At 43.2% G+C, this 13,485-nt stretch overlaps 1 protein-coding gene across 2 annotated transcripts in view; it reads right to left on the bottom strand.

Moving 5' to 3' along the window:
- The window catches only part of LOC121929579 (adhesion G protein-coupled receptor B1-like), a 222,386-nt gene that overhangs the window by 148,900 nt on the left and 60,001 nt on the right, over nt 1-13,485 (bottom strand). For both annotated transcript variants that reach the window (XM_042465272.1, XM_042465273.1), the window contains exon 9: nt 4,692-4,869. In XM_042465272.1, coding sequence (XP_042321206.1) covers nt 4,692-4,869 — 178 coding nt within the window. The remainder of the gene's footprint in view (nt 1-4,691; nt 4,870-13,485) is intronic.

Genomic DNA, 13,485 nt, shown 5'->3' with positions numbered 1-13,485 from the left:
AATTTTGTGAAGTATTTCAAAAACTTTCCCAGGGTGCTTTAATGTTTCACCAAACTACAAAACCCAGGATTCTATATGATGTTGCCATGCCAGTTAAAGTGTGATGAAAGTGATACAATTATGAAGTGTGAAAGGGGTCTGTGGCGGACAACTCACACTTCGTTGTCCAGAAAAATAGCAATGCAAGGAGTTTGGAGGGATCTATGACCTCAAACAAACACATTTGACTGACCTTGGCCCTAGAGGCAAGGACCTCTCTGTGGTTCCAAGTAACCTGAGCTACTGAAGGACATGGTGGAGAAAGCTAATCCATGTATTTCTAGTCCCAATAAAACATGTTTGATTGTCTTCTGTTGAGGAGAATACATTAATTAGATCAGATATAGGGCAATACTATGGGTATAGAGACAGCAGGGTGTTGTACTCTGAACATGTCCAGAAAAGGACAACCAAAATGGTGAAAGGTCTGGAAACCATGCCTTATGAGGAGCAGTTTAAGGAGCTGGTTGTGTTTAGCCTGGGGAAGAGATGGACATGATAATCATGTTTAAGTATTTGAAAGGATGTCATATTGACGACAGAGCAAGCTTGCTTCCTGCTGCTCCAGTGATTAGGATACAGAGCAATGGATTCAAAGTAAAGGAAAAAAGATTCCACCTCAACATTAGAAAGAATCTCTTGCTGGTGGGATATACTGACTTGTAGTGTGGTAGAGTATCCATCTTTGGAGGTTTTTAAACAGAGGCTGGATGACTATTTCTTGGGATTGCTCTGAGCATGTTTTCCTGCATGGCAGAATAGGGTTGGACTGGATGGTCCTTGGGGCCTCTTCCAACTTTATGATTCTATGACTACTGGGTTAGGACTCAAGGAGATCAGGGATTGATTCTTCACTCATCTATGGAAACCCATTGAATGATCTTAGGCAAGTCATACTCTCCCAGCGTTAGAGGATGGTGATGGCAAACCCCTTTGGTATAAAACTTGCCAGAAACACCCTATAATAAGGTTTTTATAAGTCATCTTGAAGGTACATGACAACTAGAACAAAATAAGGGGAATTTGTCTGATTACAGGATAGTACAAGATTTCTGGAGTGGTAAGCAATGTGCTTTCAAAATCAAGAACAGGAGAGCCAGAAGATGAGATCTTACCACCTGGATAGAATAAAATTATACAATTGTAGCTATGCTGTAACATCAGATTTCACCCTTGGGCCAGGGACGTAGCCAGGATTTTGGGAAGGGGGGATCCAGACTAAGTGCCACCATTATAATGGGGCTTGGGTGCGATGGCGCAGCGGCACACACCTTTCATTGTATCTAACAGAAGAGGGGGTCCGGACCCCAAGGACCCCCCCCCCCCTGGCTACGTCCCTGCTTGGGCAAACACATGTGCAACAAGTGTGCACTTACCACTCAGGATCACACTCAGTGAACCTCCTAACCAGTGCTCATAGGTTTTCGGGCTATGTGGTCATGTTCTAGAAGAGTTTATTCCTGATGTTTCGTCGGCATCTGTGGTTGGCATCTTCAGAGAATGCTGACCTGGTAAGGAGAAGTGATTCCCATGTTAATCTGTGTATTCTTCTGTTGTTGATGCCCAGGCCTCAGGGTAGGAGGATATGCAAAAGAGGATTAGTGCCTGCTAATATGTGATCATTGTCTGCTGGGAATCACCAATTAGCAGACACTAATCCTCTTTTGCATATCCTCCCACCCTGAGGCCTGACCATCAACAACAGAACAATACACAGATTAACATAGGAATCACTTCTCCTTACCCAGGATCACACAGGATATATATACTAACTCTCTTACAGGTCAGCATTCTCTGATGATGCCAGCCACAGATGCTGGTGAAATGTCAGGAATAAACTCTTCTAGAAAATGGCCACATAGCCTGAAAAAAACTATAGTACAAACACTTGTTTAACAGAATTTGACCAAGCGTAGAGCCACCAAAGCGATTCCATAGAGATGCTACATTTGGATGCAATAGTAAACAGGTTTGTCAATATGGGAATGATCTGCAATGAACCTTTGACTTTCAGATTCTTTCTTCCTTTCAACTGCTGGGGCCTTGTATGGTTTACTGTGATGTCAAAAGCCTAAAGTGTGGTTCATTTAAACTACAGTTTGTTGAAACAAGCCACCTTCAATTAATGATAGTTTGAAGTTGCTTTGTTTCAGCAGGCTGTTGTTAAGATAACCCCCTACATTATTCCAAATTCAGATGTTACAAGAAGCTGTGGTTAGTCCTAGGTTGCATCTGCATCTATACTGTAGAAATAATGCAGTTTTACACCACTTTAATTGCCGTGGGTCCATTCTACAGAATCCTGGGATTTGTAATTATGTGAGGCACTAGTACTCTTGGGCAGAGAAGGCTAAAGGCCTTGTAAAATTACAGATCTCAGGGTTCCATAAGATGAAGCTACAGCGCTTAATGGTGCCCAACTGCATTATTTCTACAGGGTAGATGCACCTATAGATGGAAGCACTTACTAGATGTGGGTTCCATTCACACTTCATAATTATAGCACTATGAATCCCCTGTATCTACCATAGCTGCATCCTATGGGATCTTGGGGAAATTTGATGAGGAACTACAGATCTCTGGCTGAGAATTCTAAGCATCCCTCGTCAAAGCACAAATCCCAAGAATCCATAGGATAGAACTGTGGCAGCTATAGTGGAATCGCTGTGCTATAAATATACAGAGTGAAGGGGAGAGCAGTGCATGCAAAGCAAAGGCTGTTGGATTGCTCCTGGTAGAATGAACCATGGTTTATTGCAAACCACAGTTTATTGTTACATGTGAACACAAGCAAAGGCAAGTAGAGGGAAGTAAGAAAGGGGGGGGGATCAGAGGTGATTACCATTTAAATTGGACAGAGATATGATGTTCATTTGTATAAAAGTACAACTTGCTGTGGGTCTTACCAATATCTTTCCATGCATGCATCCTTCCATCCATGGAACTGGGCATGAGTTGGGCAGGAGGAAGAGACCAAGGAGCAGTTAAGGTGAAGGAGAAGACATGAGCTTTTTCACCATGCCCACGTGTGGACGAAGCCCCTCACAGGAACTTCTTTTCACTATCATTTCTGATCCCTTGTGAAAACACTGCCTCTCCAAAGACTTGCATTCCATGCCCACCTCTCCCATCCCGCTAGGCCTGGCAGCTCAGGAAGCAGGGGAAGGTTAGGTTTGGGGCCTGCCTCAGGCTCAAGCAAGCGTAGACAACACTGCATTTTAAAAGCCACTTCAGTGCAGATGTTTCCATGGCAACTAGTGGACCAAATACATTAGTGTTTCTAATAATAAACCATCTCGGAAAACCTGCCTTCCCCAGGAACCCCTTTTCTCCACCCCCATCATCTTCCTTTACCCTCCCATTCTTGGGATGAACTACACTCTTCCAGGAGGGAGAGGAAATGAGTGCATTACTGGAAGGGCCTTGCAAGACCTGAAGCCCAAGAGGATGGGCACCAAGCTGTGAATGAGGAGCACTCTAGGGGAGCCATGGGCTTAAGACAGGAGCAAAGCTGGCTAAAGCTCTTTGAAAGGTGGTGGTGTGGTGGGGGGTATATACAACCAAATAAAGTCTGTCTTCCTTCCTTCCTTCCTTCCTTCCTTCCTCCCTCCCTCCCTCCCTCCCTCCCTCCCTCCCTCCTTCTCTCTTTTACATAGCCCACACACAATTCACCCATGGCCAGTATTTCACATCCAGACCAAACTGTCTTCTCTCTGCCCCACTTTTGACTGCTGGACCACAAATAACCACAATCCAAGTGTATTTAATAAGGACAATGTGTTTGGTTTCCCCTTTTTACTTGGCTGGAGCAATCCAAGGTGATTCTTTTCCTGAGAAGATCATGGCCCTTTTTTTGACCCCATTTTGAGGCACCCTTAAGGAGGCATCCAAAGTAACCAGAGGCAAAACCACAACCCCCAAGAGTCACAAAGGCTGCTTGGAGAGGAGATAAAGCAGGAGATCAGAGACCCAGCTGCAAAGAAAGAGTTAAAGCACCAACAACATTCCTGAGAAGGATCCAGTAGGTTCCAGCCTGGCCCTCTCTTCCCCTTCACCTCCAGCTTTTCTATCCAAATTCATAGCTCAAGGCCTGAGCCTAAAATACAATCCAAGCAACAGAGCTGCCCACCTCGCCACCTGCCTCCATCACCCTTTGCCAAATTATATTTGACATTAGTGAGGAAGGGGTCAGATTCTGCCACAGAGCAATCAACATCAAAGCAAAAGGACATCTTTTTTCTTTTTTGAAAAATAAAAGCATCATCGCAGGAAGACAATAATGTTTCAATGCAGTCATGCTCTTGGTCTGATTGATCTCTTTCTCCTTTATTATTTAGGTCACAGATTTGCAACATGTAAATCACTTGACTCTTATGGTGCTTATTAGTATCTGTCTAGATGGAGAGACAGATATGCGCACAATGGTTGCCTAGATAGGATCCTGGCCATACACGCATATACACACATGCACCGGCACGCACACCCAGCCTGGCTATTGCCTGCCACACTGAAATGTCATCACACGCTGGACCATTTTCCTTTGCTTCTCTCTGTCTCTGTCTCTCTGTCTCTTTCTCTCTCTCCACACCTCCTTGACTTATGCCAAGGGTTTGTTCCATGGATTGTCTGGATGCTCGGTTGGCAGCACTTACCATTTCAGCACTGAGCTGGGCTAAGATGGCGAAGGTAGAGATTCTGTCACAGAGGCATTTAGTTCGGAAAGGATCGACCGGGACTGTTCGGCAGCCACGCCAGGACCAGGCACCAAGCTGAGATGAGGAGAAGGAGGAGGAGGAGGAGGAGGTGATGGTGGAGGAGGAGTAGGAGGGTCTGTGAAGAGATGGAGGAGGGGGAATCACAGTGCAGAGAGAGCAATGAGAGACAGAGGGAGAGAGAGAGAGGCACACACACACAGGGAGAGAAAGAGAGAAAGACAGGAGGGAGAGAAGAAAACAAGCATCACCAACAAATTGCCAGAAAAAACAGCACAGCAGCATCCAGCCCCCTGTCCCCAATAGACACATGTCCCTCTCTGCCCAATATATGACACCCCTTTAGTTACTCACAGAGAAACACTATGCATCTGGAATATCCTCATCTCTTACACTCTGCTCAGGAGTGCAACCCATGTCCTACCCTTTCCTCTTAGCCATGACTTATGGTGTGACCCATAGAAACTCCCAGACACACATCAGAAAGGCTTCTTCTCCCCTACCCCAACTATCTTTCCCATGCATCCCTCACACTCAGTCCAGAGTGCAACATGTCCTAGCCTTTCCTCTTCACCATAAATTATGGTGTGATCTCTGGAGATGACCCAAAAACACCAGAAAGTCTTCTTCTCCCCTACCTCAGCTTTCTTCCTATGAACCTCTGCCCACCTTCCCATTACCTGTCTGCTACTCACTCTCTCAAAACTCTCCCCAAGGAGCTCAGAACATCTCCTCTGGGTGAGGAAAGCCCAATTACCAAGCATGGAGGCCTCCATCCAGATGGCAAGGCTGAGAAAGAGCTTGGCCTTGCAGAAACAGCACACATATGTGCTCATGCACATGGGTTGCATGTATACAGTCTTCTCACACACCTGGAGCATCTCCCTCTGGAACTCTCACTGCTTGGTTCACCAAGGATGTCTCTCTATCAAATGATCCTACTTGGTCTTCTTCATAAGCGCCACAGACAACAATGCATCCAGCTGACACAGACCTTCACTGACACTGACATGCCTTCCTCTCCAAACCCCCACTCAAAAAACAAAAACAAAAACCTCATGTCTCACTTTATGTCCTGGCAACAACAACAACAATTCTGTCACACACACCAGTCTCTGAATGTTTTCACAGAGATGCTAGCTCTTAATGTCAAAACGCCCCAACACTGACACATTGGCCTTGTCATAAACAAGTGTTTTCCACACCCCACCCACAACCATCCTTCTCTGACACAAACAGACACACAACCTTCTCGTGCTCACACCCACATCAACAGCTGTCTACACACCCACATCTGTTCTATACTTGGCACCTTGTTCTGTATACCAACAGGCAGGAAAAAAAAAACCCACAATCTTATGTTTGCCACAAAGATGAAGCTGGTCTTTGCTGTTTGGTGAACATGAGGGATGTGTCTATCTCACTGACCCATTCATAGTAGAATTCAGATATAGCAGTATTCATTTGTAGAATCAATACGCAGAGAAATCTTGTAGCACCTTTGAAAATTACTGGAAGAAAGAAGTTGGCAGCATGAGCTGCCCCACACTTCAGTCTGCTTCTTCAGGTGCTTTTGGTGGAGTCAAAAGCACCTGAGGAAGTACACCGAAGTCTACAAAAGCTCACACTGCCAACTTCTTTCTTTCAGTGAGTCTCAAAGGTGCTACAAGATCTCTCTACATCATTGACCCATGTTTGTGTGCTTGCCTCATTTACACCTTGCACTCTCAGGTGGGCACCTTGGGGGCACACTTGACAGTTCAAAGTGCTGTTTTACTCTGTAAAATACTATAGAACTGATGCTCAAGATGTCTGAAGGAATGGTTCTTCTCATCAAAACACTCCCAACAGATGGCCATCAAGCTTCTGTTTAAAAACCACTCCTTCTCTGGAGATTTTTAAGCAGACATTGGGTGTCAATGTGTCAGGAGTACCTTGATTGTGTTTTCCTGCATGGCAGAAGGGGTTGGACTCTATGGTTCTGTGATGCTTTGTGAGTCTGTTTGAGCTATAAGATCTTTGGAGGAGGCTCTTATCTTTATCTCATTGCCTTCAGGGGTACATTTAGTGGGAACACTTGAGGGGGCCTAGATTCTGGAACTTACTTGTTATTTTTTCATCAACAAGTTAATGTATTCTTTTTTTTAAAAAAAAATCATATACTTTGGGAAACTGGTTGTTTTATAAGGGAAAGAGTTAGGGTTAAGGTTTTCTCAGTGTGTTGTGTTGTTGTTGTGTGTCTTCAAGTCACTCCTGACTCATGGCGACCTTGACAGTTTAGTACTATGCTACACTTAACTTGTTTGCTACCCATGTTGTATTTCTTTTTATCTTGTAACCTATCTGAATCCCAGCTTTGCTGGAGGAATAAGATATGAATAGAGACAACAGGCATACTGCATGAAGTAGCATTTGATACCTGCCCCAAAGATTGCATACCTCTCACCAATTAAATATCTCTTCCCTGACTATGAAAATAGCAGTTTCAGGGAGTGAGAGGTTTTTTTTTTAAAGGGGAGAAGTAGTTCCTCTTCCCTCCCCTTATAAACATTTAGGTGATAAGAAAGATACACAATCAAGAAACACTGGTTTTTCTTTTGCCATACATTTATCATGTGCCAGATATCTGCAAATAGCTTTTTGCCATATCTGATTGCAAAAAGTAATACAGTAAGCCCTCTGTATCCACAGTTTCTGCATTCATGGATTTAAGCATCTACATCTTAATATATATATATATTTTAAATTCCAAAAAGCAAACCTTGCTATTGCCATTTTATATAAAGGACACCATTTTACTATAACACTGTATATGATGGGACTTGAGCATCCACAGATTTTGATATCCATGGGGCATCCTGGAATGAAACTCCAGCGGATACCAAGGGCCCAATGTACTTCCCCAAAACTTTTTCCTGGCCCATAACTCACTTTTTCAGATTCTCCAGAAATGATACTGGATGAGATCCTACATCACAGATGAGATCCTATGTCACTATATTAATCCATAGCAATGTTGCAGAAATCCAATGAAACCTTGTTAGTGAAATGCAAAGATGTGCATTCAGGCAGTGTCAAGAATGCTCCAATGTACCTCAAGCATTTCTAATGTGCACTGAGCACTTCTGATACATGTCAGGCACTCCTATTCTGACCTGGCACTTACTAGTTGGTGTCTGGATGCACCTTGTAGAACATCCAAAGGCACATCTGTGCTCACTGTACATTGGGTCATGGCACATTAGTGTCTTCAGAGAATAGCATTGCACAAGTGATGCCTGCACACTGCAATCTTATGGCAGCTGGTAAGTGAATATGGATGTTGCAAAACTATTCAATTCAATTTTGCACATGTGTAAGATGTAAATCCCAAGCTAAATATAGTGTCATACTGAAACATCAAAACAATATACAAATGTACTTGATTGCTATTGCTACTTTAAAGCACTAGAAAGGCATTTAAACACAATGCATAATGCTTCAAATAATGTGCATCTGTCTCACTTCTAGCACCCTGAGATACTTTGCTTTTATCACTAGTCCTGTCCACAGTGGTGGGTGGTATCTTGTTGCCAGTGTCTGCTCCAACTTACTGTTCAGGATGTTGAAGGAACTACTCATGGCACTGAATCTGTTTTAGGGATAGGGCTCATTCCCTTGGATAGCTGCTTTAAAAGCCTTGGCTAAACCTGGAATAGAGTAACCACATCCCTGCCATGGAAACCATCAGTTGCCTTTGTGCATATAGTAACCCGCTGCCACAAGGCAGCTGTATGTGGGCTTTCAAACTTTTTCATTAGCAGGCCTGCTGTGTCTGCATGCAGCTTCAGTACAAAGATGTAATAACTGGAAAATATCCATATTTGGAACTTCTGGCTGCCATATTTCTGTAAGGACACCAGAAACAAGTAGAACTTTTATTCATCTTGCTTTTTTCTTGAATATATAGAATTTGACCTACTTGATCTTTTGGCATACCTTTGGTTATGCCACCTTTGGTTACCACCCACCCAATGTCACTGTTAGGATTTCTCCTCAAGTGTATACCCCCCCCCCAAGAAAAATACCTCCCAAGTTTTTCTACAGCTAACCAGAAAAAAGGGCATGCCCTTGTTTATTTATTCATTCAAATTAATGCCGTGCTGTTCAGCTAGAGACTTCCAGCATGGCTTGAAATAAGATAAGTGTTGTGTAATAAAAACATGCTGAAAGGGGGGGAAATGAATAAAAGCAGCTAAACAGACTATAAGAAGGCAAAATAGAAAGCAATTTAAAAGGCCTGGATCAATACCATCAATATAAAAAGTCTGTGTGTGTCAGTGAAAAGGGAAAGGTTTAGCCCAAAGTTAGCTCCGTTGCGGAAAGGATGCCAGGCTGCCCTCTGCTCCAGCCTGTGGCTTCCAAGTCAGGAATGCAGTGATTCCAATGTGCTTTATTCTGCCTACTTGGCCATCCACATTTGCCGGGGTTTGGGGCACAAGACCCCCATGAAAATGGGAAAAGTGCTAATAAGAATAAGAATATGAAGTCTTTTATAAAAAACTTGACAGAACACCTCTCTAGGAGTCTATGGTCAATATCAGCTGCTAGTTGACTATAGAATCAGACTGGAGCAACTAAAAATGCCCAGAGAAGTGTTTTCTCTAGGAATCACTAAGTTCTCCAGCATCTAGGTCCTTGACTCCCATTTTTTTTTGGGGGGGGGGAGTGATACACACACAGAGATTGGTTAAGCTATGCAAGGGCTGAACCTATTTGGGGGTTAAAGTTTAGCACCTTGAATCACTCTAAGGCCTGGTTGATCCTCTAGATGTTTTGGACTTAAGCTCTTAGAATTCTTAACAATTGGCCACATTGCTTGGGATTTCTGGGAGTTGAAGTCCAAAACACACCTGGAGTTTTGGAAACCACTAATCTGGACTAAAATGGCTGCTAGCTGCTTTGCCTCTGAGGAGATCAACAACTGAGCAGGTTTCTGCAAGAACCTTTTTATCCTGATATGAGAAACATGGTACATAAATGAAGCTGCAAATGTTTCCATATGATTGGAAGGCATTTCACCCTTTGAGAGCAGCTTGAGGAGCTGGGTATCTTCAGCCTGGGGAAGAAAGTAAAGAATGACATGATAGCCATGTTTAAATATTTGAAGAGAATGGGGATAATAATGAGGCAAGCTTGTTTTCTGCTGCTTCAGAGACTAGGACATGAAGCAATGAATTCAAGCTGCAGGAAAAGAGGTTCCACCTAAACATTAGGAAGAACATCCTGATGATAAGAGCCATTTGACAGTGTAACGCACTCTCAGTGTGAGGGAGTGTCATAGAATCATAGAATCATAGAGTTGGAAGAGACCGCAAGGGCCATCCAGTCCAACCCCCTGCCATGCAGGAAATCCAGATCAAAGCATCGTCGACAGATGGCCATCCAGCCTCTGTTTGAAGACCTCCAAGGAGGGAGACTCCACTACACTCCGAGGAAGTGCATTCCACTGTCGAACAGCCCTTACTGTCAGGAAATTCCTCCTAATGTTGAGGTGGAATCTCTTTTCCTGTAGCTTGCATCCATTGCTCCGGGTCCTAGTCTCTGGAGCAGCAGAAAACAAGTTTGCTCCCTCCTCAATATGACATCCCTTCAAGTATTTAAATAGGGCTATCATATCACCTCTTAACCTTCTCTTCTCCAGGCTAAACATCCCCAGCTCCCTGAGTCGTTCCTCATAGGGCAAGGTTTCCAGACCTTTCACCATTTTAGTCGCCCTCCTTTGGACACGCTCCAGTTTCTCAATGTCCTTTTTGAATTGTGGCGCCCAGAACTGGACACAATATTCCAGGTGGGGCCTGACCAGAGCAGAATATAGTGGCACTATTACTTCCCTGGATCTAGATACGATACTTCTATTGATGCAGCCTAAAATCGCATTGGCCTTGTTAGCTGCCGCATCACACTGTTGACTCATGTTCAACTTGTGGTCTACTTGGACTCCTAGATCCCTTTCACATGTTGTCTCCTTAAGCCAGGTGTCTCCCATCTTATATCTGTGCATTTCATTTTTTCGCCCTAAGTGCAGTACCTTACATTTCTCCCTGTTGAAGTTCATTCTGTTAGCTCTGGCCCAGCTTTCTAGTCTATTCAGGTCATTTTGAATTTTGATCCTGTCCTCTGGAGTATTAGCTATTGCTCCTACTTTAGTGTCATCTGCAAATTTGATAAGTATTCCCCCAATTTTTTCCTCCAAGTCATTGATAAAGATGTTGAACAGTACTGGGCCAAGGACAGAGCCCTGTGGGACTCCACTGGTTACTTCTCTCCAGGATGAAAAGGTGCCATTATTGAGCACCCTTTGGGTTCGGCCGGTCAACCAATTACAAATCCACTTAACAGTTGCCTTGTCCAGCCCACATTTTACAAGCTTGTTTGTGAGAATGTCATGGGGAACCCTGTCAAAGGCCTTACTGAAATCAAGATATACTATATCCACAGCATTCCCTTCATCTACCAAGCTGGTAATTTTATCAAAGAAAGAGATTAGATTTGTCTGGCATGACTTGTTTCTCTGAAACCCATGTTGACTTTTTGTGATTATGGCATTGGCTTCTAGATGTTCACAGACTCTCTGTTTAATGGTCTGCTCCAGAATCTTTCCTGGGATTGATGTCAGACTAACTGGATGATAATTGTTGGGATCCTCTTTTTCCCCTTTTTGAAGATGGGGACAACGTTTGCCCTCCGCCAGTCGGCTGGGATCTCTCCTGTTTTGCAGGAGTTTTCAAAGATTATTGCCAATGGCTCCGATATTACATTTGCCAGTTCTTTTAATACCCTTGGATGTAGCTCATCTGGTCCTGGAGACTTAAATTCATTTAGGTTAAACAGGTATTCCTGTACTATCTCTTTATACTTATTTTGTGCTGAAATTCCCCTATTCTGTCCTCTGCTCCATTATCCTCAGGTTGAGCACCCTTTGCCTTTTCTGAGAAGACTGAGGCAAAGAAGGTGTTGAGTAATTCTGCCTTTTCTCTGTCTTCTGTTAGCATTTTGCCATCTTCTCCACGTAGTGGCCCTACCGTTTCCTTCTTCTTCCTTTTGCTGCGGACATATCCAAAAAAGCCCTTTTTGTTGTTCTTAACCTCTCTAGCAAGCCTGAGTTCGTTCTGTGCTTTGGCTTTTCTGACCTTATCTCTACACTTGCTAGCTATTTGTTTGAATTCCTCTTTGGTGATTTCCTCATTTTTCCATTTCTTATACATGTTCCGTTTAAAATTTAGCTGAGCTGAAAGTTCCTTTGTCATCCATCCTGGGTTCTTGCGACATCTCCCATTTTTCGATGTAGGTCACTGTGGTTTGAGAAACCTATGATACTTAGCCTTTAAAGAACCCCCAGAAAACCTGATTTGGGACTTCCTCAAATCATGTTTCATTTGGTGTTTGAAGCATGTGCCCCAAACAAACACACAAAAATGTCCTGAACATAATCAATATGGATCAGTCAAGATGCTTGTCTCCCATAACACATTTTCTCACTGAGAAACTTTTCATGTTTCTAAATCCTATTGTTAGGTCTCAGTACAGTAGACTCATTGACTCATATGTCTTTCCTTAACACTGAACAATTGATTCAGCGGGTCGACTTGAGCTGGGACTAACAAACAGAATTCAGACCAAGAACTGACAATGAACCCAATGATTTCCTGGAATACTCTTTTGAAAGCCACAAATAGTTTGCAAAGAATAACAGTGTCTGTGCATGCACTCTGCTTGGCAAATTGATTGTGTGAGTACTTTTAAAATGAGTGTGAGTGTGTGTGTGTGTGTGGAGGGGGAGATTAGGATATCTGGTGAAGATGGATGGCCTCCCTGGGGGGAACTGAATACAGCAGCTATTGCTGAATAGAGAGAACATCCTGAACACATACAATACCAAACATCTGCCCGCAGGCTGAGGACATGAGAAGAGAGACAGATAATGGAATGTGAGAGACTCCACTCAGTTCATGAGTAATGCACAAGGGACAAGAGCTCAGGACAGGGAAGGGATGATTTGTTAAAGCCAATCCTTGAAGCCTTGTTGTCAGTCCTCATTGTCTTCCTACTATTACAAGGAGACCAAATGTGGGAGAGTGAAGAAACAGAAGTGGATTGCATTGTGTGTAACCATCCCCTCTTCAGAAGCTGAGAAAAGAAGGACTTCCAGCTATAAAATGGGGCAAGCTACCTTTCTGCTGCTCCAGAAACTGTGCTATTGTCAAGTATCTCTGTGTGTTTAAACATAGAGATTTAGAAATTTAGACATTGTTTTAAAAGAAACAAATCCTCTGCTTCTATCTGCAAATATTCACATGAAAATTGCTTGCTCCAAACCCCAAGTAATGAGGTGGCATCACACAACTATACATAACTCAATGGACGTTATCAGAAAAGGGAAATTGCAAGTATAATCCAATGGCAATCCAAATGCAATCATGGAGTTTAATGTTATTGCGGGATAGACTACCACACACAATTTCGGGCAATGGGAAGTCAGTCCGAATGCAATCATGGGGTTTCATGTTATTGTGTGATAGACTGCCACACGCAAATTCGGGCAATGGCAAGCTATTTTCAGGCAATGGGGAGTCAGTTCAAACACAAACTGAATTCATGTAAATTTGCTGAACTAGCGAATTCACATGAATGCATTCTGGCCCAATAATAATAATAATAATAATAATAATAATAATAATAATAATAATAATAA

The sequence above is a fragment of the Sceloporus undulatus genome, chromosome 4 (genome assembly GCF_019175285.1).
Source record: "Sceloporus undulatus isolate JIND9_A2432 ecotype Alabama chromosome 4, SceUnd_v1.1, whole genome shotgun sequence".
In the NCBI taxonomy this organism is placed as follows: Eukaryota; Metazoa; Chordata; class Lepidosauria; order Squamata; family Phrynosomatidae; genus Sceloporus; species Sceloporus undulatus.
This window is presented reverse-complemented; position numbering and strand designations above follow the sequence as displayed.